This window comes from Phacochoerus africanus, chromosome 10 (genome assembly GCF_016906955.1).
Source record: "Phacochoerus africanus isolate WHEZ1 chromosome 10, ROS_Pafr_v1, whole genome shotgun sequence".
Taxonomy (NCBI): Eukaryota; Metazoa; Chordata; class Mammalia; order Artiodactyla; family Suidae; genus Phacochoerus; species Phacochoerus africanus.
The window spans coordinates 83,214,226-83,240,135 of NC_062553.1; the positions used below are offsets into that span (position 1 = coordinate 83,214,226).

The 25,910-nt window shown below is 39.4% G+C and overlaps 1 protein-coding gene across 1 annotated transcript in view; it reads left to right on the top strand.

Annotated features, from left to right (window-relative positions):
- The window catches only part of OTUD4 (OTU deubiquitinase 4), a 47,749-nt gene that overhangs the window by 10,318 nt on the left and 11,521 nt on the right, over positions 1-25,910 (top strand). The window contains exons 4-14 of the mRNA XM_047798271.1: positions 3,961-4,007; positions 4,799-4,871; positions 6,268-6,349; positions 7,997-8,129; positions 10,956-11,013; positions 11,261-11,378; positions 11,469-11,533; positions 13,914-14,008; positions 16,892-16,992; positions 17,101-17,287; positions 22,949-23,111. Coding sequence (XP_047654227.1) covers positions 3,961-4,007; positions 4,799-4,871; positions 6,268-6,349; positions 7,997-8,129; positions 10,956-11,013; positions 11,261-11,378; positions 11,469-11,533; positions 13,914-14,008; positions 16,892-16,992; positions 17,101-17,287; positions 22,949-23,111 — 1,122 coding nt within the window. The remainder of the gene's footprint in view (positions 1-3,960; positions 4,008-4,798; positions 4,872-6,267; positions 6,350-7,996; positions 8,130-10,955; positions 11,014-11,260; positions 11,379-11,468; positions 11,534-13,913; positions 14,009-16,891; positions 16,993-17,100; positions 17,288-22,948; positions 23,112-25,910) is intronic.

Genomic DNA, 25,910 nt, shown 5'->3' on the forward strand with positions numbered 1-25,910 from the left:
AGACTCTCTTGATACAAGTGAGAAAGTACACGTGTAATAAGTTTAGGTATTAGGCTATAGGCACTCAGTTTTATTTCTAGCTGGGAAGGCAAAGCAAGGGTTTGAGTGTGGGTAGGCATTTGATATCAGAATAAATTCTGAATTAGAAATGCCTAGGATGAAGGGCATTTGTAGCTGGTGAAAATTGTGAGCAAGACAGGTTCAGAAAGCATTTGGGTTTGCTTTGCATGGAGCACACGAAGGTGGGAGGTAGTGAGAAATGTCAGAGGGCAGGCTGTGGTGAGCTCACGGGAGAGCTTCAGTGCCAGGCTCAGTAGTCGGGAACTTATGCTTTAGGTCAGCATTTCTCCAAGTGTGACCTGCAGGCTGTGTGTATCTGGAAAAGCGCAGATCCTTGTCCTCTGTTCCATACTCAAATCAAAACCGCTCTGCCTGGAGTTCCCGTCGTGGCGCAGCGGAAGTGAATCCGACTAGGAACCATGAAATGGTGGGTTCAATCCCTGGCCTTGCTTAGTGGGTAAGGATCAGGTGTTGCTGTGGGCTGTGGTAAAGGTTTTCCCAGAGAAGACATCTTTATCCTTTTATTTAAAAATATCAGTGGAGCATTTTGAAAAGTGTCTCAAACTTTTTGCAAGATACTTTTTTGTCAGCTTTAAGGAGGTAAAATTGACATACAGTAAATTAAGTTTATAATTGAATGAAATTTGACAGATATATATACAGTTGCATAACCACCACCGATAAAAATCATAGGACATCCCCGTCACTCCAAAAAGTTCCTCATGCCCCTTTGCACTTAATTCTCCCTCTCTGCTCACCCCTGCTCTTTGTATCCACTGACGTGCTGAGTTTGCCTTTTCTAGACGCCTATAAATGGAATGATTTAGTTTGTAGTCTTAATGTGTCTGGCTTCTTTCACTTAGCCTAATGGAAACATTTTGAGGTTCATCCATGTTGTTGTGTGTATCTGTATTTCCTTTTTATTGCTGAGTGGCCATTCATTGTATGGATGTACTGCAATTTGTTTAGCCATATTCCAGTTGATGGATATTTGGGTTCTTTCCAGTTTGGGACTGTTATGATTAAAGCTGCTAAGAACATTTGCTTTTAAGTCTTTGTGTGGACATATGTTTTCTTTTCTCTTGGATTAATACTGCTGGGAGTGGAATTTCTAGGTCATATGGTAAATGTATATTTAACTTAATAAGAAATTGCCAATCTGTTTTCCAAAGTGGCTCTGCCATCTTGCTTTCTCACGAGCAGCGTATGAGATTCCAGTTGCTCTGCTTCTTTGTCAACACTTAATATCTTCAGCCTTTTAAATTGTGGCTGGGTTAGAATATGTGTAGTGTCATCTCACTGTGATTTTAACTTGGATTGCTCTAGTAATGTTGAGCATCTTTTCATATCTTTATTTGTCATCCATACATCTTTGTTGGTGAAATATCTAGTCATAGATTTTGTCCTTTTTTTATCGTATTGGTTTTGTTGAATTGTAAGATTATTTTATACTGAGTGTAAACTCCGGATCTATATTTTCTAGTATTTTTTTCCAATTTGTATCTTTAGTGTTCTTAATAGGATCTTTTGAAGAACAAAAGTTTGCTTTTAATGATTATTTAAGAACATTTAAGGCAGGTTTTTGATATGGTGTAGTTCTTTAAGTAAAATAGGTTTTGCAGAAATGCTATTCTCTTGGCTCCAATAAGGAAGTAGATCAGACAGAGTGCTGAGTAAATAAAATTATAGCCTTAAGGTAGAAGACAATGATAGAACATAGATTTTTTTTCTTTAAAAAGTAATTTAAAATTGACCCCGATTAGAGAAGACAGGAAGATAATTATAATGGCCATTATGTACTTAGACTACAGTAGAATTTATTCTGAAGATTAAGTATATTTAGTGGTACATTATTTGAGAGGTAGTATTTTGTTGCCACTATGTTCAAGAAAGTTGAATACTTTGCTGTTTTCTAATGTGATCCAGTGCATTCTGCATAAGGTGGATGTAGCTTGTGTTTGTGATTTAAGCAGACTGCAGACTGATTTCAGAGAAGGATTTCCTCTGTACCAGAGGGTGTCACTTATAGCAGTTTATGAGAAGCTGTGATTGTTAGGCAGAGGCCTATTTTAAGAAATCTATTTTAATTTATGGTACCCATTTCATTTTGAAAAATGGAGCCAACTTTTAAGAATTCTTATAGCGCAGTCAGTGGGGGAAAGAGTGTCCTTTTAGAGCAATCAAAACATAGTCTAAAATCTTTTCTTTATCTCAGTTTCTTTAAAGGAAAAAGTGGTAGCCTTCATTCACTGTAGCTCTTTTTTTTTTTTTTAAGTCTTTTTAAGTCTTTTTAAGGCTGCATCCATGGCATATGGAAGTTCCCTGGCTTGGGGTCGTATCAGAGCTGCATCTGTAGACCTATACCACAGCCACAGCAACAAGGGATCCGAGCCACATCTGCAATCTACACCACAGCTCATGACAACACCGGATCCCGACCTACTGAGCAAGGCCAGGGGTTGAACCCAAATCCTCATGGATACTAGTGGGATTCATTGCTGCTGATCCAGAATGGGAACTCCCATAGTTCTTTTTTTTTTTGGTCTTTTTTGTCTTTTTGCTATTTTTTTGGGCCACTCCCGTGGCATATGGAGGTTCCCAGGCTAGGGGTCTAATCAGAGCTGTAGCCGCCGGCCTACGCCAGAGCCACAGCAACGTGCCAGAGCCACAGCAACGTGGGATCCGAGCCCGTCTGCAACCTACACCACAGCTCACGGCAACACCGGATCGTTAACCCACTGAGCAGGGGCAGGGATCGAACCCGCAACCTCATGGTTCCTGGTCGGATTCGTTAACCGCTGCGCCACGACAGGAACTCCAGTTCATTATTTTTAATAACTCTTGTATTAAGTCTTTACTAATTTCACAGGTAGCTTAGGAATACATTCTCATGATAAAAGGTTTAATACAGAATGAAGAGTGAAGATCTTTCATTTCCTGTCACCTTGAATTCCCTGTCTACATTGTCGATTTAGGATGTTTCTTTCTAGTCCTCTTTCTGTGCATATAGATCAATATTTATATCTGTATATCTATATATTTTGTTTGTTTTCCATGATACTATTAGTTTACTATGACTTACACACAATAGTTGGATCTTTCCAAGTCAGTTCACATGGGTTTACCTCATTCTTTTTGATCCTTGCCATGGTGTGCATACATAGTTTGGATGAACCATAAGTTATTTAATTATTTCTTATCTATTAGTGAAATCTTAGGGCTATTTAAAAAAATTTTTTTTAAACTACTGCAGATAGCTACAGTGAACAGTCCTTGCTGATATACTCTTGTAGACATATGAAGTATTTCTTTAGGATAGATTTGTAGAAGTTTCATTGCTAGGTCAAAGAGTATATGGATATTTTAGATTTTGATACATACTGGCCATTTCCTTCTAAAAAGCTTAAGGGCTTAAAGTGACCCCTTGAGAACTCCTGCCACATATTAATATGATTGCTAGGTCAGGGTTTTCTTTGTACCTTTAGTCATCCTGAAGAGAAGAAACCTGTCCTTTTGCATCCTTTCTCATTCCTGAGTTCTCCTTCTACCCAGCATCCCATCTTGTGAGCACCTGTCATGTGTTAGGCTTAGTCTGGGAGCTAGATTGGTGGCAGAGTCTTTGCCATCAACAAGTTCTCAAGCTGGAGATACTACTCTGTTATCTTGCAATATCAGTGGGAACTCTACTCCAGCCTTGTCACTAAGGATTTCTGTAACAGTCTTGGGTTGTTTTTTTACTATATATTATGGCCTGCCCTGTTTTATAGAAGCGTTTTTTAAAACATTCACAATACTAACAATATTAATGAGCTGTTCTGTCTCATTAGGTGTACTGTATAAAGATATTAAGATGTAAAAAAGTGAGACACTTAATATACCAACTTTTTGTCTTCAATACAGGAATGGGTTGGACAAGTGGAAATAAGTGCCCTTTCTCTTATGTACAGGTAAACACTGTTAGAACATAGGTCAACAAAAATAAAGTCAGTGGGAAATGAACATGTTCCATTACACTAAAATTTTAAAATAGAAAAGCAGCTTTATGCCTTGGTTGTGAAGCATCTTTTCTAACATTTGCTTTTTAAATTGCATCAGTTAGATTGGCATTTAGATATCAGTGTTTAGACATTTTAATTCTCAATATTTTTGGAGTGAAATCCAAAAATTTTCCAGGCTTATAAAGTATATCACTTATCAGTCTTCTAGAGAAATGATTTTCTACTTTCTCAAGGCTGGTAGCATTAGATGGCTACTAGAACAGAAGCGCAATACCGTATTACCCGTTTTACTACTTTGCCCATTAACAGAGCAGGCAAATGCTTTACTTTTTCAAAATGTCTTTATAAATTTCATCTTCACAATTTCTGTAGTTTTGAAGTCCACCTTTAGAATTATATCTAGAGATAAATACGCAAGTTATATTTAATATTTTATTTTAAAAAAAAGACATTTTTATATAGGTATGTTACAACTTCGTTATTCCATTACTGTCTTTGTTTACTGTTAGATTGGGGGCAGAATCCTTGCTGTCAACAAGTTCTCAACTTTGAGATACTCCTCTTGTCTTGCTTTATCAGTAGGAACTCTACTCCAGCCCTGTTACTAAGGATTTTTGTTAACAGAGTCTCCAGTGCCTAGAATATTGTTTGGTGCATACTTGGCTCTTGAGTGAATGAATGATTAAATTTCAGTTCACGAAACATTTCATCAGAGGTAATTTCTAAATATTTATTTTCAGGAAAGATTTTATTATTTACCGGGAACCAAATGTTTCTCCATCACAAGTAACTGAAAATAATTTTCCTGAAAAGGTAAGAATTTTTTTCTAAGTGTTTCTAAAGGATTTAAGTAAAAGAAACATTCACTTGCTGTCTTAACTGCCTAAGCTATAGTTTTTAAATGACTTTTTTTTTAATGATGTTTATATTTTTTCCATCATAGCTGGTTTACAGTGGTCTGTCAGTTTTCTACTGTATACAAGGTGACCCAGGGCACACATACATATACACATTCTTTTTCTCACATTATCATGCTCCATCATAAGTGAGTAGATATAGTTCCCAGTGCTATACTGGAGGAGTAAATGACTTTAATAACATTTTACTAGAGCTAAAAATTTGAGATACTAGCGCATCATGTTTATATGAATGTACAACTAATATAAACAATAAATAGAATAATAACTGATGAGGAGTTTCCATTGTAGCTCAGTGGTAACGAACCTGACTAGTATCCATGAGGATGTGGGTTCCATCCCTGGCCTTGCTCAATGGGTTAAGGATCCAGTGTTGCTGTGTAGGTTGCAGATGCAGCTTGGATCCCATGTGGCTGTGGCTGTGGTGTAGGCCGGCAGTTGCCGCTCTGATTCAACTCCTAGGCTGGGACCTTCCACATGCGGCAGGTGCGGCCCTAAAAGGACCAAAAAAAAAAAAAAAGGTTCTGCCATTGCATCAAGAAATATTTCAGTAATTGTCATATATTTCCCATTATAAAGATAATATACTAGCTAAGGTGTTATCTAGTCACAAAGCAGAAACTACTGAAAAGTGATATGAAGCCTAGACAAGGAAAAAAGAAACCTAATTCATTATTAGAGAACTTTGCTTTAATGAGCTGTTTTGGAATTGTCTAAGCCAAGTTGAAGTGTCTTGTCACTGTGATGATGGCACTAAGGGGGAGGGGAATTGAGTGAAAGATGCCTTTGTGAGGACCTGTGGGTTTCCAGGGTGCCTGGTTCTGGATCCAGTGTAATTTTTAGAATATGACACAATCTAAGTAAAATCAGTGTGCATTTCTCTGCATAAGTACTTGACTATTTAAAAGGTACTTAAAATTGTAAAGCGGAAAAGATTTACCTTTAATTCTACTTAGAAGTGAGCATTATTAAGGTTTTAGAATATTTTTACAGTCTTTTTACCCTCTTTAAATAGTTGAGATCATGTTGTTTTCATATATTGTGTGTGATTTTTGTGATCCCATAAGCATTTTCCCAAGTCATTGGAACTTTTTGATTCAGTGGCTGTGTAACATTTCAGCTTGTGGATGGATGTACTATGGTTGACCACATTGGAGCTTTAGGTTACGTCTAAAATTTCACTTTCTACTTGGAAATTATTGACTAGTAACTCAGAGGTATTATAGATGTAAGCTGTTGAGTAAATGTCATGTGTCATGGGCTGAAAGATGTACTTTGTTTTTCCCTTTCAGGTGTTACTGTGTTTTTCCAATGGAAATCATTATGATATTGTCTATCCCATAAAGTATAAAGAGAGCTCTGCTATGTGTCAATGTAAGTAGCAGCCTTGTGTTTGTATAGGGAATTTTTTTCCTCAGTAGCATGTCTTAATGCAAACAGTCAAGGCAGATATACTGTTTTGTTTTATAAAAATGTATTTCTGAGCACCTTAGTTTACCGAAAATGTTGATACTGTAATAAAAACTTGTTTTAGGAGGAAAAAAACACACTAGAAGATTAGCGTTTGGCTTGTAAATATAAAGCTATTTTTTTCTGGCAGTAATTTAATTTCAGTAAAATAAGAATTTGTGTGTGTTTTTAAAGCTGTTACTATTTAGCTTGTTTTTTGTCTTTTGCCATTTCTTGGGCCGCTTCCGCGGCATATGGAGGTTCCCAGGCTAGGGGTCGAATCGGAGCTGTAGCCACCAGCCTATGCCAGAGCCACAGCGACGCGGGATCCGAGCCACGTCTGCAACCTACACCACAGCTCACGGCAACGCCGAATTGTTAACCCACTGAGCAAGGGCAGGGATCGAACCCGCCACCTCGTGGTTCCTGGTCGGATTCGTTAACCACTGCGCCACAATGGGAACTCCTGTCTCTCATTTTGGTGACAGCCAAGACTGTCTCTAGATTTTGCCAAGTATTTCCTGGGAGGATAAAATCTCCCCTTCCTCCCCTGTTGAGAATTAACTGCTGTGGTAGCTGCTTCCTACCTTCTTACTTTATCTCCTTTCTCAACTATTCTGACAATATGCACATCACTCATACAAAGCGTACTGGGTGTGTGATTGCTTTTTCCTCTGTTCTTTAGCTGGGGCTGACCAGTGAAGGTATATGTAATGTAAGATTTTTAAACTGATGTTTTTTGAGATAGGAAAGTCTACCTCTCTGCATCCTGGGCTGTGTCCTGCTCCTCCCCCAGCTTTGGGAAGGACAGCCCTGTACTTGTCAGTTCCTGTGTGTGCCTTAGATGATATTGGGGTGGAAGCAAGATGGTCTGTGAGAGAGGGGGTCTCTTGGGGACTCGCCTAGGGGGTGGGCACCATTGTTGATAAATTCTTACTGCACTTGTGTTTGTAAAGATTACTGTGATTAAAACAAATGAGAATCCTAAATCCCATACATAGTGTATTTTTGAGTACTTGGTAATACATATTTCTTTGTTTCCTGGAGTTTGGTTTTTTTCTCTTTTACATAAAAAGTTGTCTAAATATGCCTCTGTGGTTGCTGAGAATACATTTTATAAGTTTCTTTTTAGTCCATTATGAAAATTTATCTTTTTTCTAGCAGTCTTAATGTTCCTTAAGTTTTCCAACCAAGCCTCTTAAGCACACTGCACTGTGCTGGGATTAGGTATGCAGGTGGTGTGTAAAGGCTTAGCACAGTGTGTGGAGTGTTGTCATTGCTCAATGTGCCTGTTTAATTTTATCATACTTGTTTCACAGTTGTGGTACCTTTATGTGTTATTGAGAGTTTTTAAAATGTCAGTGTCTTAGGTAATGATTTTGAAGTAATTAACTGCAAAGACAGAAATTCTCATTGCTCTCTATCTAGGTAACTTGCTGATTGATTTGTGTTGTAGACCAGAAGGTGTTGCAGGTATCTAGTTGGGATCTTAGAAGCCTGGGCAATCTCAATTTTACAGTAGAACGTAAAATGAGTTAATGTTGCCTAACATTTCTTGTTTGTTAATTGCAGCTCTCCTTTATGAATTGCTGTATGAGAAGGTGTTTAAAACTGATGTTAGTAAAATCTTGATGGGACTAGACACCTCTGAAGTAGCTGACGAAAACAACAGTGAAATCTCCGATTCAGAGGATGACAGTTGCAAGTAAGAATAAATTTCAGTCTTAAAATATCTTTGTAGTGCCATACAAAGAAACAGTTCAGTAAATGTTTCTGCACAGAGTTGCCTCACAAATTGAGGTTTGGTATTCTTAAAATACAGCAATCTGGGGCAGAAGTTTCTTTTTCCCTGCCATTAATTTTACCTCATTTCTATTACAGGACTGTTTCTTTTGAAAGTTGGGGTTTGGTTTGGTTTTTTGCTTAGCATCTATTTTTATCTATCATGATGTACCTATCTCTGGAATAGACTTGGTCCTACTTATCTGTGTGTGTATTACAAAATGTTAAGGTTAGTCTGTCAACTGCTTATATATCCAGAGATGAAAAAGTGGTCATTTTGATTTCCCTGACTTTCTCTTTTCTTTCTTAGATAATACCTCCTTTTTATATGTATATAATAAAAATCCAAAGTTGGGGTATAGTGTATCAGCAGCTCTGGTTGATGCCCTTGTTTACGTTGTTTGTATTAATTTTGAGTCTGAAGCTTATTTTCTTTTCTGCCTAAGAGTATAGGGTAGTGTTTAAGAACGTGGGCTGCGGACATCACAACCTGGTTCAGTCCTGGCTTCCTGCCAGCTAACTGTACTTGGGGCAGGTTATTTAAATTCACTAAGAAGCCTCAATTCTCGAGCTATATAATGAGCATATATTAGTATTTCTCTTTATTTTATTTTTTTAGGGCTGCACCCGAGGCATATGGAAGTTCCTCAGCTAGGGGTTGAATTGGAGCTGTAGCCTCTGGCCTATGCCACAGCCACAGCAACACGGGGTCCAAGCCTTATCTGTAAGCTACACCACAGCTCAAGGCAATGCCAGATCTTTAACCCACTGAACGAGGCCAGGGATTGAACCTGTGTCCTCATGGATGCTAGTCATATTCATTTCCACTGAGCCATGATGGGAACTCCCATTAGTATTTCTTTAAAATGGGGAATGTATAAGATTTAAATGAGGCAACATGTACAGTGCATAGCCTAGTTCCTAGAGAGCGTGTCCAGTGTATATTAGTTTTTATCAGTCTTGGTGCATATTAGTTTTTATCAGTGGCGTTAAGTTTACTGTATATTTTATAAGAATCAACCTGTTTCATTCTCTGTGAAGCTAAAAGTATATTATTCCTTTCTTTGAGAGCATGCAAGTATTCTTGGTGTTACATACTGTGAAACTAGAGAAGTATGAAAGGAAGCCTCAGGATATCTTAATTCTTTATTATCTACTTGGATATATCTCCTTATATCTGCAATTCCAGCCATCTGTTGAATTAAATTTTTCTGATCCTGACTGAAATTTTGATTGACTCCTATTTCTATGTAAGAAAGAAATGAGGCAGATTAAAATCTAGGTCCGCTGCTGTAAATTTAATACTAGAGTAGACTAACTTTGCATAGGTAGAAATTCTGCTGCTTGTTTTTTTCCAAGTACCTAGTAAGATTAAGGCAAGTCCTTGAGTGTAGGGGAAGTTGGGAGAAAGAATGAATGATTAGCTCCTTAAAATTTTTTCCTTTAGTTGATATGGGGGGACTTCCGTTTGGTTGCTGCTGCTAGTGGTTTTAGCAACAGCTGGGGCTGGAATGCCAGCTGGTAGGTGCAGTGTGGAGCAAAGGCTAGTGAGCTGGAGATGTTTACCAGGGATGGTGGGCTCATTGTAACGCTTAATTTTCCTTTTTTTTCTCCCTGGCCTTAACATGGGGAAGTTCCTGGGCCAGGTATTAAACCTGAGCCACAGCAGTGACAATGAGAGATCCTTTAACTGCTAGGCCACAGAAAATTCCTCACATTTTCTTTTAATACTATATTATTGTAGTCCTTGGAATATGAAGCCTTTTTAATTAACTTTTGGTTGCGTTATTGAGATTTCTTTTTACTTATGTCATGTCTAGCTTAGGGAGGACAAAGCTTCACGTGGGGAACAATGCTGCATAATTGTGGCAAGATAGACAGCATGATAGTAATAAGGAAGAAAGACCAAGGATGTCTTGGATTCTTTTCACAGTCATACTGATGAGCCCCTGAAGTCTTGGAAATTAGGGTGCTTTTTTAGTCCAGACACTAGATGCTTGGGGTCTCTTAAATACTGCTGCATTTAAAGGTTTAGATTTAGAGATTGTCCTGAAGACTGGAGATTAATTTATTAAGGAGAAGGAATTGGATGACAGAGAGTGCAGGTTGCCTCTCATCTCTTCACTCACTCAACCCGCCATCATTCTGTCCAGCCCACCAACCTGTTGGCTACCCCAGAGTCTGCACTTGCTGCCCCGTCTGCTTGCACTACTGAGTAGCCATATGGTTTGCTGTTTTATCATCTTTAATTTTTTATTCAGGAAGACAGCAAGTCCTTACCTTATGTCACTTTTATTATTTGAGTCTAGGTCTCAACACTCATTTTTTTACTATCCTTTTTCTCCCCAAAGGACTTATCAGCATTTAACATATTACTTACTTAGTTTGTATCTACTCTCAGTGGAATATATGATGATGGAGTGGAATAATTTATTTAATGGAGGCTTGTCTGTATTTTGAAATGAAATTTTTAAATTAAACGTTACTCTACCAACCCAAATTTCAGTTTATTTCTTTTGTGTCTTGATTGAGTCAGTAAGAATTACTGATAAAGATCTTTCACGTATATATACATCAACACATGCATACATGTACATATATATGCACACAACTAAAATTTGAGCTCATTGGAATATAGGTTTGGCTTTTTGGAATATAACTGAGGTTTAAATGAGGTTAGAATAAGTTAAGTTAATTACATGCAAACATTTTTGTACTCCTCATGATGGCTCTGTTTCTTTCTTCGTAGGAGTAAAACCACCGCTGTTAATGATGTGTATGGATTTAAAGCTTTGTCAAGTGATCAGGTATTTTTTTTTTTAATGGTTTTAAACTAATTCTTCCATACCAGAAAGCATCTGAATTTATAGTCTTAATTTTTTTTCCCTTTTCTGGTACATTTTCAGTAGAGTCAGGATCATCTATTAGTAAGACATTTTTGGTGACTTCCTAATTTTTAAAGTTTTCTTCTTTTAATTTTACTCTTATGCATATTTCAAACATGTTTTAAAAGCGTTTCTGTGTTGATTGGACTTCCTGACTTTGTTTATTTAGCACCCGAAAAGCAATGGGAACTCTCCCAGCCTTCCTTTGTCTAGAAAGGTTCTTAAGTCACTCAATCCAGCAGTCTATAGAAATGTGGAATATGAAATATGGCTGAAGTCTAAACAAGGTGAGTTTCAAAATCTGTGCATTTTCTGTAAATTTGTTTTGTGGCGTTTGAAAGTGAGTTAACTTGATATTTCATTGATACCGTTTACAGCTCAACAAAAACATGATTATTCCATTGCTGCTGGCTTACAGTATGAAGTTGGAGATAAATGCCAGGTAAGTGATTATCTAGAGGAAGAAAAGATTGTACTTGAAATGTATTTATTCTAATAGGAACCAAGAAAACAGCTGAAGTTTGGATATATTAATTTAGGATTTCAGAATATCTTTTATTGGATGTACTTTTTAAGAGTTATAACTATTTAGCTTTTCAGTACATGACCAAAATCATGTATCTAAATCATGGCATCCTATCACATGATCTTTAACTTAATTCAGCCTTTGATATTACTTGCTTCAAAGAAGTAACAGTAACATCTTAGATTTTCACATATTTTCATTACAGTTGGCAAATTTACTGAAATTGATTCAAGCTTGACATTATAGGTCAGTTTGGTTTATGAAAGTCATCTGTAAGATTTTGATCACATAATTTTGTGGTTGTTGGAATGAGAGAGGAAAATGAACAATAAGTTTTGCCATTTACTTTGAATAAGCTACATCTCTGGGCTTAAATGGGTGGTTTAGATCAGTGTTCTTATTTGGAGTGATTTTGCACCCCTACCTCCCAGGTAGCAGTGTCTGCAGACATGTTGTTAGAGCTGTGAAGGTGCTACTGGTATCTGGAAGGTAGAGCCCAGGCACAGTGCCAGACATCCTAGAACACACAGCACAGCTCTCCCTTCCAGCCAAAGTGTTAAAATGATAAGACTAGAGAAACTTTTATGAAAAAAAAATTACTCTTTCTAAAACAAAAACAGCCCACACACTATAAAATAGTTGTATTTGGAAGATAAATTTCATCAAAAGTGATCTCCATCAAAAAGTGTTTCCTTTTAAAAACTAAAATAGCCATTGACAAATATTTCTTCTCGACTCATGGAAGAGACCCCATTTCCTTTGTGAAAAAGTGGTTTGTGAAAAGTATCTGGGGAATGGGATTGTATTTGGCTGTCAGTGACAGACTTAACCTTAGAAACTTTGCATAGTGTTCTGATTTAGGGTATTTGAAAGGAGCGAAGGAAGACGGTATGATTCGTTTAGTTTTCCTTATAGGATTGTCAGAAATGTGTGCTAATTACAGAACAGAATTGGAGAATCTTTTACTGCAGTGATTGGGAAAACTTGGAAGAGACTAAAAGTAAATCCAGGCGCTCCCTCCCTCCTCGCCCCCACTTAGTGGAGGAGAGGAGATTGTTTATTTATTGCTACATCACTAAAATTGTGTTGTAACTTTAAGTCAAGCATATTTCCTTTGAGGTTTCAGTTGCTTTTGTAAAGTCGAGGCTGTTGATAAGGTCAGTGGTAAAGCAGATACTTGTTTTAATGTTTTTCTTTTTAAGAGTATTCCGTTGCTATTTATACCACTTGGCTATTTCACTTGGCTAAAATGTAATTGAAATTTTATTATGGAAAGTGCTATGACCCAAAGATGACTTTTATTTACTCAGATCAGCATAGTGTAAACATAGTTTAAACTTTTACTAAAAACTAACTTCAGAAAAATTCTTTTTTATTGTACACACTTGAAGAAAGGACAGCAGTGTTCTGCTGTGATTGAAGAATTAAGCCTCAGCTTGAGGACTTTGACTTGCTGTCAGGCCGTCCCTCTGCTCTTTGGCCATGGACTGTGCCCTCTGCACTGTGCCATTTTATGTAAGGGACATGAGCATCTGGGGGAGATACTGGAACCAGTGCCGAGGGACACCTTTGCTGATAGGAGGAGGAGGTTGCTTGAAGCAGGGTGTGTACCTCCAGCTCCCGGGGCAGTGCCGGGTAGTGCCCTGTGCAGTGTGTACCGCTTGGCTGCAGGAGGGAGCCTAAAGGCTTACTCTTCTGTCACAATTTGCTCTTGTGTAATAACCACTAGTATATTAGAGAAGACATGATGGATCTAATTTCAGGGAGAAAAAAGGTCACATTTACATATTTTAATATTTTAAATATTGCAAGAGTGAGGAGATAATAGTAATTCTAATAATAGTTGCTCTCCTTTGTTGAGTGGTTGCTGTGTGCAAGCTGGTGCCTTTATATATATATCACAGGTGCCTCATTCCATCTCCGTGGGTCCTGTGATGGAGGTCCTGTAATTAGCCCCGTCGTGCATACAGCACACTGAAGCAAGAGATAAGTCACTTGCCCAAGGTCCTATTGCTGTTGAGTAGAAAAGCTGGGCCTGGAATCCCACCCAGTGTGTGGTGCCATAGCCCTGTCTTCAGAACCAGGACAATTGGAAAACTTTGAGGACAAAGAAGAGTGTTTTATCTTGGATAGAGCAGTACAGAGGTCTTGGGCAGTCAGAGACAATACTGTGCACTCTTGAACTCATAGCATATGTTCATTTTCTCTTCACTCAGAAATGAAATAATAGTTTAAAAACTGATGATTAATGTGGGAGATTCAGGTGACTGATTTTTCTTTGTGGACTGTTTAACAGGTTAGGCTGGAGCACAACGGAAGATTTTCTAATGCAGACTTTCAAGGGGTTCACTCTCAGAACGGGCCGGTTTTGGTCGAGGAACTTGGAAAGAAGTATGTATTGCTCTTCCACTGGGGCATTCACTGTCTCTTCCATTCAGCCGAGTATAAACACCGAGCATTTCTGAATGGACCTGTGCATTTGCAAATTCAGTTAAATGCATTAATATCTTGGTTTAGATCTTTCAAAGAATAGTTTGAGTCCAAATTTAGTGTTTAATACTTATTTTGTTGCTTACTGTTTAAAATATGCCATTCTTCACTAAGGCAGCTTAGAAAACTGATGGTATTGTACCTCTACAGTGGGAGCTTCAGAGGACAGGGACCGTGTTCATTTCTAATGTCATTCATTGCTGCCGTGCCTGCAGTTTTCAGTAAATGTTGTGTGATGGAGGAGTGAAATACTTATCATACAGTAGAGCAACTTTTGTTTGAGTTGCTGTCGCCTTTATTAGAGGAAAAGGTAGTAAATCACACCTAAACTTTACTGAGGAAGATTTCAAACATTCACAAATGTGAGGAGGATAGTACAGTGAACCCCAATATAACTGTCACCCTACTTTAGCAATCAACAGTGGTTTGGCATTTTTTCCTCATCTCTTGTTATCCTTTTAAGAAAAGATAGGAGTGGAATTGAAATATTTGAAAGCAGATCCCCAAATGTCACACCGTTTGTCTTAGACACACAGCTGCCTGTGTCACTAGTGCAGTAAGGGATCCTCCCTTCCTCCACATCAGCTGCAGTGTTACCACAGCCAACAGAAGAGTCGTCTTTTCCCTCTTTTCCTCATATTTGCTTACATTGTAATTAAGGCCTTTTAGTCTTCTGTTCTTTGAGGATAGAAAAGAGGCTTTTTAAAGAAAATCAGCTTTATTGGAGTTTAGTTTACTTTAAAAGTTGTGTTTCAGGTGTGTAGCAAAGTAAATCAGTTATGCATATAGGTATATCCATTCCTTTTTCAGATTCTTTTCCATGTGGGTTAGTGATCTTGTTTGTCTTTCCCTATCTGTCTTACTTCACTCCATGTGGTAATTTCTGGGTCCATCCATGTTGCTGCAAATAGCATAGTTTGATTTTTTTTTTTATGGCCAAGTAATAGTCCACTGTATATATATACCACATCTTTATTCAATCCTCTGTTGACGAATGTTTAGGTTGCTTCCATGTCTTGGCTATTGTAAATGGTGCTGCAGTGAACGTTGGAGTGCATGTATCTTTTTGAATTAGAGTTTTCTTTGGGTAGATGCCCAGGAGTGGGATTGCTGGATCCTATGGTGGGTCTATATTTAGGGTGTTTTTTTAATGTGGTTTTTGTTTGCTTGCTTTTTAGGGCCGCACCCGAGGCATACGGAGGTTCCCAGGCTAGGGGTCTAATCGGAGCTATGGCCGCCGGCGTACACCACAGCCACAGCAACGCAAGGTCTGAGCCACATCTGTGACCTGCACACAGCTCACAGCAACACTGGATCATCAACCCACTGAGTGAGGCCAGGGATCGAGCCCGAAACCTCATGGTTCCTAGTCGGATTCGTTTCTTCTGTGCCACAGTGGGAACTCCTGTAGTTAGTTTTATGCAACCTCCATAGTGGTTGCATCAATTTACATTGCCAGCAACATTGGAAAGGAGTTCCCTTTTCTCTGCACCATCTCTAGCGTTTATTGTTTGTAGACTTTTGGATGATGGCCGTTCTGACTGGTGTGAGGTAGCACCTCATTGTAGTTTTGATTTGCATTTCTCTACTAATTAGTGATATTGAGCATCTTTTCATGTGCTCTTGGGCCATCTGCCTCTCTTTGGAGAAATGTCTGTTTAGTTCTTCTGAGCACTTTTTAATTGGGTTGTTTGTTTCTTTGGCATAAATCTGTATGAGATGTTTGTATATTTTGGAGATTAATCCTTTGTTGATTGCTTCCTTTGCAAAGATTTTGCTCTGTTCTGCAGGTTATCTTTTTGCTTTGTTTATGATTTCCTTTGCTGTGCAAAAGCTTTTAAACTTAACTAGGTCCCATATGTTTATTTTTGTTTTTATTTTCATTTATTTGTGGAGGTGGGTCAAAAATAATATTGCTACATTTTATATCACAGAGTGTTCTGCCTATGTTTTCCTTTAAGAATTTCATAGTATTCAGTCTTACGTTTAGGTCTTAAAGCCATTTTGAGTTTATCTTTGTGTATGGTGTTAGAAAGTGTTCTGATTTCATTCTTTTGCATGTAGCTATCGAGTTTTCCCAGCACCACTTAATTGAAGAGACTGTCTTTTCTCCCTTGTATGTTCTTGTCTCCTTTATCATAGGTGCATGGGTTTATTTCTGGGTTTTCTATGCTTTTCCAGTGATCCATATTTCTGTTTTTGTGCCAGTATTGTGCTGTTTTGATGACTGTAGCTTTGTAGTACAGTCTGAAGTTGGGGAACCTGATTCCTCCAGCTCTGTTGTTCTTTCTCAGATTTGTTTTGGCTATTCAAGGGGAGATATGCTTTTGATTTATGGCATGTTATTTGATTGAATTGCATCCAGCTTGCTGAATGTTTTATACTTTAATGTGTTTTTAAGATAAGAACTGAAAATGGGATTTTTGTTGTTGTTGCTGTCTCTTTAGGGCCGCACCCATGGCATATGGAGGTTCCTAGGCTAGGGGTCAAATTGGAGCGGCAGCTGCTAGCCTCCATCATAGCCACGGCAACTTGGGATCCAAGCCACATCTGCCACCTATACCACAGGTCACAGCAACGCTGGATCCTTAACCCACTGAGTGAAGCCAGGGATTGAACCTGAATCCTTATGGATACTAGTCAGATTCATTTCCGCTGAGCCACGACAGGCACTCCTGGGAATTCTTTTGTAAATTGAAAGTAAGATAGTTCTATAGAATACATAAGTGGATATTTTTCCTGGGGTACTTTAAGTTACTACAAGTCTTTTTCTTCCCTTTAAAGACACTCACCGAAGAACCTCAAACCACCTCCCTCAGAAAGCTGGAACACAGTGTCAGGGAAGAAGATGAAAAAACCTCCTTCTGGGCAGAATTTCCATTCTGGTAAAAGCATGTCAATTTAGTCTTTCTTTGGTGGGAGGGTTAATGGGATGGTACTTGGGATTGTGTATAATAGGGAAATTACGAGAAATTTTTGGCTTCTTGTCACAGACGTGGATTTCAGAGGGCCAAAGAATCCAAGCAAGCCAATAAAAGCCCCGTCAGCACTACCTCCTCGATTCCAGCACCCTTCGGGAGTGAGACAGCATGCATTCTCCAGTCATTATACAGGGTTGCAGTCTCAGAAACCCTCCAGTGAGCACAAAAATCTTAGCAGGACACCCTCACAGATGATAAGGTAACCTTCCTGAATGCAGGAGAAGTAGCAATCAAGGGAGAAGCACTTCTTTTACTTGCCATGTTATGTGAATTTAAATAGTTAACAATTTTTTGTTCATCAGTAGCATTAATATCAAAAGTTTTACATTGCTCATAAAATAAAGTGAGGATTTCAGTTCTTTATAATGCTCTTTAAACAATTCAAAGTTACTTTGTAGGATAAGACGTCTTTGTTTTTGAATCACTTTTTTTCAGATAATTTAGATCTTAGAGAAGTCTTATCCTGGCATTTAATGATTTTCTGGTAGTTTGTAATGTGTTGACTATTGGATTCCACATTGCATTCCTAATTCTTTGCAGGATGGAGATGTTCCTTCTTTATATAGGAACTTAACCCAAAATGTCAGTTTATTTCGTTCTGATAAGTTGGGATTTTTTTTTTGTGGTAATGTGTCCAATACTAAATGGGTTGACGTAATCATGAATTATCAGCATTCTGACCAAATATCCAGAGAAGAGAACTTCAGAGCCAAGTTTCCTGTGTTATGGATTTTATTTTTTCCTTTATCTGCCTTTCCTTGGAGTGGATTATAGAGCTGTGGAGTAGTTTATATTCTTTGGAGAAGCTTAATTTGAGAAGAGGTGTCCTAAGTCAAGGCTGTTCTCTTTCTGGAAACTTGGCCATGTCTCCTGTGGGATCTGACCTGCGCTGCAGCTTGTGGCAACGCCAGATTCTTAACCTCCTGAGCCAGGCCAGGGATCAAACCCGCATCCTCACAGATGTCAGGCGCTTAACTCCACTGAGCCACAATGAGAATGCTGAGGTTTTTTCCTTTAATAAAATTCTCAGAGTTTCTGTCATGGCTCAGTGGTTAACGAATCTGACTAGGAACCATGAGGTTGCAGGATCGATCCCTGGCCTTACTCAGTGGGTTAAGGATCTGATGCTGCTGTGAGCTGTGGTATAGGTCACAGACTCGGCTTGGATCTGGCGTTGTTGTGGCTCTGGTGTAGGCTGGTGGCTACAGCTTTGATTAGACACTTAGCCTGGGGCTCCACATGCCGTGGGTGTGGCCCTAGAAAAGACAAAGACCAAAAAAAAAAAAAACAAAACTCATTTTTTAGTAGACTAGACAAGCATTTTTTTTCTCTTGAACATGCAAAGATACTCTTTTGTGTCTTAAAGGTTTAACAAAGAAAATACACAGACAAATCAGTGGCTAATTTAAATACATTTAGTTTACCACAAGCTGAAACAGTGTGATTCTAGTGTTGTGTCCAGAAGAATGATCAGACAGATGAATGAGAGGTCCTTTTCTGGTTTCCCTGTTGGCTCTGTATTACTTGGCATATAAAACACTGGACGACAGAAGGCAGTGGGTAGTACATACACAGGGAGCGTTGGAGAATTTTTGACGTTGTGATTGATTACATAGGAACCTAGCTGTATTTGCAGTTAGCCTTTAGTGCTGTGGGTGTGAGAATGAATTTTACCAGTGTGTTAAAATGTATTTAGAGGAGTTCTTGTCGTGGCTCAGTGGTTAACGAATCCGACTAGGAACCATGGGGTTGCAGGTTCGATCCCTGGCCTCACTCAGTGGGTTAAGGATCCAGTGTTGCCATGAGCTGTGGTGTAAGTCGCAGATGCAGCTTGGATCCCGTGTTGCTGTGGCTCTGGCGTAGGGCCGGTGGCTACAGCTCCAATTAGACCGCTAGCCTGGGAACCTCCATGTGCCTGGAGAGAGGCCCTAGAAAAGGCAAAAAGACCAAAAAAAAGTTATTTGGAGACTGCTGCTGCTGATAGAATATTTAGAGTAAGCTTTTTAAAAAACTCTCATCAAAATTTAGAAATTTAGGAGTTCCCTTCATGGCTCAGTGGAAACGAATCTAACTAGCATCCATGAGGACAAAGGTTCAATCCTTGGCTTTTTGGTGGGTTAAGGATCCGGTATTGCTGTGGGCTGTGGTGTAGGCTGATTCAACCCCTATATGCCATGGGTGCAGCCCTAAAAAAAATTTTTTTTAGAAATTTGTAGCTAAAATAGCTAACACTATTGATTTAATAAGCCCATTTGAATTTATCTTGACTTTGTCTCTAATAATTAATACAGCAATTGACTTCTCGTAGAATATGAGAGCAGTAATGTTGAGCATGACCTCTCACGTTATCCTTTCTCCTTGATGTTGTTTTTTCCTTTGGAGAATACAAAAAATATATATATAACAAAACCCCAGCTCGATTGTCATGTTTGTTTTCATTATGCAGGTGCTGAAAATGAGAGTAACACCTGTGCTGGGCATTTTCCTTCCAGCTAGGCATAGCCGAAGGCCTCGATGCCCTGTGCGGGTGAGGGGATGCGGCTGGCTGTGGGTGATAGGGCAGTGGTGAGGTAGCACTGGCTTTCCAGAGACTCCTTTGGAGTCTTTCACCACTGGGTTTTGAGAAGGACTGGTCTGAGATTGAGGGTCCAGATTTGCTGCCTGTTGTTTTTTCCTAATACTCTGGGATTGACATCTGCCCTGTTGGCATTAGGATGTGACTTTAAGTGGTACTGAGGATGTGAAAAGGCTGTTCTTTGTTTCAGAGGTAAAAGAATCAGGTTATCAGTTGTGTCCTTTACACTCTTTTTAGCAAGATTATATCTCTTCATATTGTGACAGTATATTTTTCCTGTAGGTTATGAATTTTCTTTTCCCACTGTTGTGAAATTGTTAGACATGGTAGGAACGGTATTTATATTGCCTGTAATAGTTTTTGTATGTGTCCCTAGAAGTGAAGTGGGTCTCTTGAAGACAGCATATATATGGGTCTTGTTTTTGTATCCATTCAGCCAGTCTATGTCTTTTGGTTGGGGCGTTTAGTCCATTCACATTTAAGGTGATTGTTGATATGTATGTTCTCATTGCCATTTTATTACTTGCTTTCGATTTGCTTTTGCTGCTCTTTTTTCTTTCCTTCTCTTTTTCTTTTATGCCTATAGAAGTTCCTTTAGTATTTGTTGTACGGCTGGTTTAGTGTTGCTGAATTCTCTCAGCTTTTGCTTATCTGCGAAGGTTTTGATTTCTCCTTCAGATCTAAATGAGATCCTTGCTAGGTAGAGTAATCTTGGTTGGAGGTTTTTTCCTTTCATCATGTTAAGTATATCATGCCACTCCCTTCTGGTCTGCAGAGTTTCTGCTGAAAAATTTGCGATAACCTTATTGGGGTTCCCTTGTATGTGATTTGTTTCTTTTCCCTAGCTGCTTTCAAGATTTTCTCTTTGTCTTTAATTTTGGTCAGTTTGATTAATATGTGTCTCAGTGTATTCCTCCTTGGGTTTATTTTATATGGTACTCGTTGTGCTTTCTGGATTTGAGTGAGTGGTTCCTTCCCCATGTGAGGGAAGTTTTTGGCTATTATCTCTTGGAATATTTTTTCTGTCTCCTTCTCTCTCTCTTCTCCTTCTGACACCCCTATAATACGGATGTTGGTGCATTTCACGTTGTCCCAGAGTTCTCTGAGACTCTCTTCATTTGTTTTCAATCTTTTTTCTCTTTTCTTTTCCGCATCCATAATTTCCACTAATCTGTCCTCCACCTCACTTATTCGTTCTTCTGCCTCCGGTATTCTGCTGTTAGCTGCTTCTAGTGAATTTTTTATTTCAGTTATTTATGTTGCATCTCTTCTTGTTTGAGTTTTATATCTTGTATCTCTTTGCTCAGTGTTTCCTGTAAGTTATCCATCTTTGCCTCCAGTTTATTTCCAATGTCTTGCATCATCTTCAGCATCAACAGTCTAAAGTCTTTTTCCTGGAGGCTGAGAATCTCCTCATGGCTTAGCTGATTTTCTGGGTTTTTTTCTTTCTCTCTCATCTGAGTTATAGTTCTCTGTCTTTTCATTTTTATAGGTTTTTGGTGTGGTGACCTTCTTACAGATAATAGAGTTGTAGCCTCTCTTACTTCTGATGTCTGCCCCCCTTGTGACTGAAGTCGGGATGGGGGGCTTGCTGTAGGCTTCCTGAGGGGAGGGACTGATGCCTGCCCACTGGCAGGTGGAACTGAGTCCTATCCCTCTGGTGGGTGGGGCTTAGTTTCTGGGTGGGATTAGAGGCAGTTGTGTGCCTGAGGGGTCTTTGGGTAGCCTGTTTACTGAGGGGTGGGGCTGTGATCCCACCTGCATTGGTGTTTGCTCTGGGGCTTCTCAGCAGCTGACTGACGGGTAGGGCCAGATTTTCCCAAAATGGCCACCTCCAGAAAAAGGCACGGCTGCTGAATATTCCCGAGAGCTTTGCCTTCAATGTCCTTCCCTCACAACAAGCCACGTTCACTCCTGTTTTCCCAGGAGTCAGGGTTTGCCCTGGGACCCAGTGCACATGAAAGTCTGCATGTGCCTTTTAAGAATGGGGTCTCCATTTCCCCCAGTCCCATGGAGCTCTGCGCACAAGCCCCACTGGCCTTCAATGCCAGATGCTCCGGGGCTCTTTCTCCCCCTGCCAGGTCCCCACACGTGGAGTTTGATGTGGGGCTCGGAACTCTCACTCCTGTAGGTGAGTCTCTGTGAACCAGTTAGTTTCCAGTTTGTGGGGCTTCCCACCCAGGAGGTATGGGGTTGCTTATATCACAAAATCGCTCCTCCTACCTCTTGATGTGTCCTTTTCTTTTTCTTCTGGAGTAGTATGTCTTTTTTAAGGTTTCCGGTCCATTTGGGTGTAGAATGCTCAGTCTTTAGTTATGAATTTTGTTGTTTTTAGAAGAGAAGTTGAGCTCCAGTCCTTCTATCCCAGCCATCTTAATCCCTTATTGCCTGTAATAGTTTTAAGTCATGTGAAAATATCAGGGTTATGTTACAGGCTACTAAACACTATTCATGTATTTTTTGTCTCCTTCTGTAACCAAAATTATGTTGAAACAACAGCAGCTTCTCTGTGCAGTTAGTATCTAGCCTAGGGCAGTATAGCTTCTTTTCAGCTTTCCCCTTTCCTTGGCTGTGCCACTAAAGAACAGCAAGTGAGTTAAAGATCTGGCATTGCTGCCACTGGGGTGTGAGTCACAGCTGCATCTCGGATTTGATCCCTGGCCCAGTAGCTTCTATATGTCCATATGCCTCGGGCAGCTGGGGGGTAAAAGGGCAGGAAGGTGATCCTGGTGTCTCTTTAAACATTATCTTTTACTTAAAAAATTAGAAAGCTTTTGAGGCCTAGAAGCTAGTAACTTTCCTTTTTAAGATAAATCTTAGGATAATTAATAATTTGTCTACTTTTCATTAGCATGGTTATATTAGATGTTATCACTATACCATGTGAAGTGGACATTGGAAAAAATAAAGTTTTAAAAAAGATAATTTTGAGAAAGTATTGGAATATGGCATAAAGCATTGAAAAAAACACTGATTTTTGTGTCACTTGGCAGTAAGTTATATTTTTCTTTTCTTTTTTCTCCTCCCTCTTGTAAGCTTGTCTTCTTGACTCTGAAATGTAGCCCAATGCTCCAGGTACTTCCACTTGCTAAATGTTTACTAATCAGGCAGCCAGTAGTTCTCTACTGTCAGAGTATAGCTAAACTAATCAAATATTTGTATTGCAGACAAGTTATTTTATACTGTTAGGTACTCAGTCACTCAGTACATTTTGTCTTTTTAGATGCTTAATTCATTTCTGGGTTGGTCTTTTTGTGTGTGTGACGAGAATGTTTTGTTTGACAGAAAACCTGATCGTGAGAGAGCTGAAGAGTTTGATCCCACGACTCGAGAATCTAACTATTTTGGCCTCTCTCCAGAAGAGCGCCGAGAGAAGCAAGCTATAGAAGAATCTCGTTTACTCTATGAGATTCAGAACAGAGATGAACAGGCTTTCCCAGCCCTTTCCGTATGTATATAAGAAAGGATTTTCAAATTTATCGTTTAGAAGTCTCTCCTTGATATAAATTTTATATTAAATCGTAGTTTTTAATGATAGACTAGTAATTTTTAAACTGAAAGATACCTTGACAAGTATATAGCTTTCCCTCCTTTTCAACTTCATGAGGAAGATGAGGTCTAAAGATACTACTAGTTGGTGGCAGAGTTGAGATAAGTAAACTTTAGTTGGTGTTTTAAGCTGAAACTCATTTAATTTTGCTAGAAAAATAGCAAGCAGTAGAGGTCCATGATTCAATTAACAAGATACATCTGTAAAATCAGGTAATTGCTGTCAGTGTTCCTTATTAAACATACCAGGACCTAAGAAGAATAGCCTAGTACATGCAGGTAAGAGCAGTCGTTCAGAATGGCACTGCTGGAGGTGGCAGCACAGGCAGGCCTGTGGCTGTGCTCCTGCTCCCTGGGCCTAACTCTGGCCTGTGATGGATACTTCTCTGATGAGACAAGTGGTCTCTGCCTTGAAGTTTGTTAATTTTGGAGAGGGATGGTAGTCAGAAGGAAGAAGAGTTCTTGTGTAGAGAGAAGTGCTCTGTGAAGAGGGGGTCCTTGGGCACACGGGACAGGGGGTAGCCAGGTCGGTCTGGGGGTACTGGACTCCTGTGTCTGAAATATTGGTAAGTGGTACCAGGTGATCTGTGATGCAGAGTGGTGATTGGAACACTTTTCTCACAGTGAATTAAACAAACTGAAATGTTAAGAAGGCCACCCAGTATTCCAGTATTAAAGCCCTGTCCTCTGGCCTCCATGGAATCCTTCAGAGGTACTTGGTGCTTGGTTGAAAACAGCTGACCTGGAATAGTGTAGTTCAGTCTGGCATGGGGCTTGGAACTTATTATTGGAAGAAGAGCCCAAATCCATAAGTGAATTAGGCATGGTCTGTATTCCAAGTATATTTATCTCAGTGATATGTTATTTATCTGTAAGATTTAGATAATAAAAAACTACAAATCATTTAAGCTTTTTGTCCTTTTTTCAGTTAGTTAATGGTGAGAAACAGCTACTGTAATGTGGGAATAGATTGTGAAAGTTTTTGATTGTCAGTGAGAATGGGGTCTTCATACTCAACAGGGATTTGAGCCAGTCATAAGACGTGATAGCGACCAGGCATGTCTTCTAGAAGACACTTGCCACAGAGGGCTGAAATTGCCTCCTCAGCCATGCGTAGCATTTACCCACAGGGTGCTAAGAGATGGAGAGGACCTTCAGTGATGACTTAGCTGAAGAGCTAGGCTTCCTCTAGTCCCTGTGTTTCACCAGCTAGAAGTTGGAACTTGCAGAGCTTGGGTGATTTGCTAACAGTCTGCATTTCAGTGATGGGAGTCCTAGTGCACGGTGCCTGCTAGTTGGTACTTGGGTGTTTTTCCCTGGTTGGGCTCTACCTTGGCTGCTTTTGAAGGCTGGTATGAAGGGTGCTATTCTTTGTGCAAAGAATGAAAGTGTAGGTAGCAAGGTGAAGGTTTGGTCAGGAGCTTCCTGAAGTGATGGGCATATGAAAGTCTTAGTACTCATTTAGGCCAAGCGTCTGGTTTGACTTATCCATAAGGCGACCACTATGGAATATATAATATGAACCCTATGTCCTGTTTTTTGTAGTTTGGAATCTAGGGATATGAATTTTGAGGTTTCCCCCCCTCACTGTACAGCATGGGGATCAAGTTATTCTTACATGTATACATTTTTTCCCCCACCTTTTGTTCTGTTGCAATATGAGTATCTAGACATAGTTCTCAGTGCTACTCAGCAGGATCTCCTTGTAAATTTATTCTAAGTTGTGTCTGATAACCCCAAGCTCCTGATCCCTCCCTCTCCCGTCGGGCAGCCACAAGTCTATTCTCCAAGTCCATGATTTTCTTTTCTGTGGAGTTGTTCATTTGTGCTGGATATTAGATTCCAGTTATAAGTGATATCATATGGTATTTGTCTTTGTCTTCCTGACTCATTTCACTCAGTATGAGAGTCTCTGGTTCCATCCATGTTGCTGCAAATGGCATTATGTCATTTTTTTTTATGGCCGAGTAGTATTCCATTGTGTATACATACCACATCTTCCAAATCCAATCATCTGTTGATGGACATTTGGGTTGTTTCCATGTCCTGGCTATTGTGAATAGTGCTGCAATGAACATGCGGGTGCGTGTGTTTCTTTTAAGTAGAGTTTTGTCCGGATATATGCCCAAGAGTGGGATTGCGGGGTCATATGGAAGTTCTGTGTGTAGATTTCTAAGATATCTCCAAACTGTTCTCCATAGTGGCTGTACCAGTTTACATTCCCACTAACAGTGCAGGAGGGTTTCCTTTTCTCCACAACCCCTCTAGCACTTATTTGTGGACTTATTAATGATGGCCATTCTGACTGGTGTGAGGTGGTATCTCGTGGTAGTTTTGATTTGCATTTCTCTTATAACCAGCGATGTTGAGCATTTTTTCATGTGTTTGTTGGCCATCTGTGTATCTTCTTTGGAGAAATGTCTATTCAGGTCTTTTGTCCATTTTTCCATTGATTGATTGGCTTTTTTGCTGTTGAGTTGTATAAGTTGCTTATATATTCTAGAGATTAAGCCCTTGTCCATTGCATCATTTGAAACTATTTCCCGAATTTTGAGATTTTTTTAGTCAGATGTGTGAAGAATAAGATAGACAAAGACAACACACAAAAAAGAGGAGCTCCTGTCATAGCTGAGTGGAAACGAACCCGACTAGTATCCTTGGCCTTGATCAGTGGGTTAAGGATCTGGCACTGCTGTGA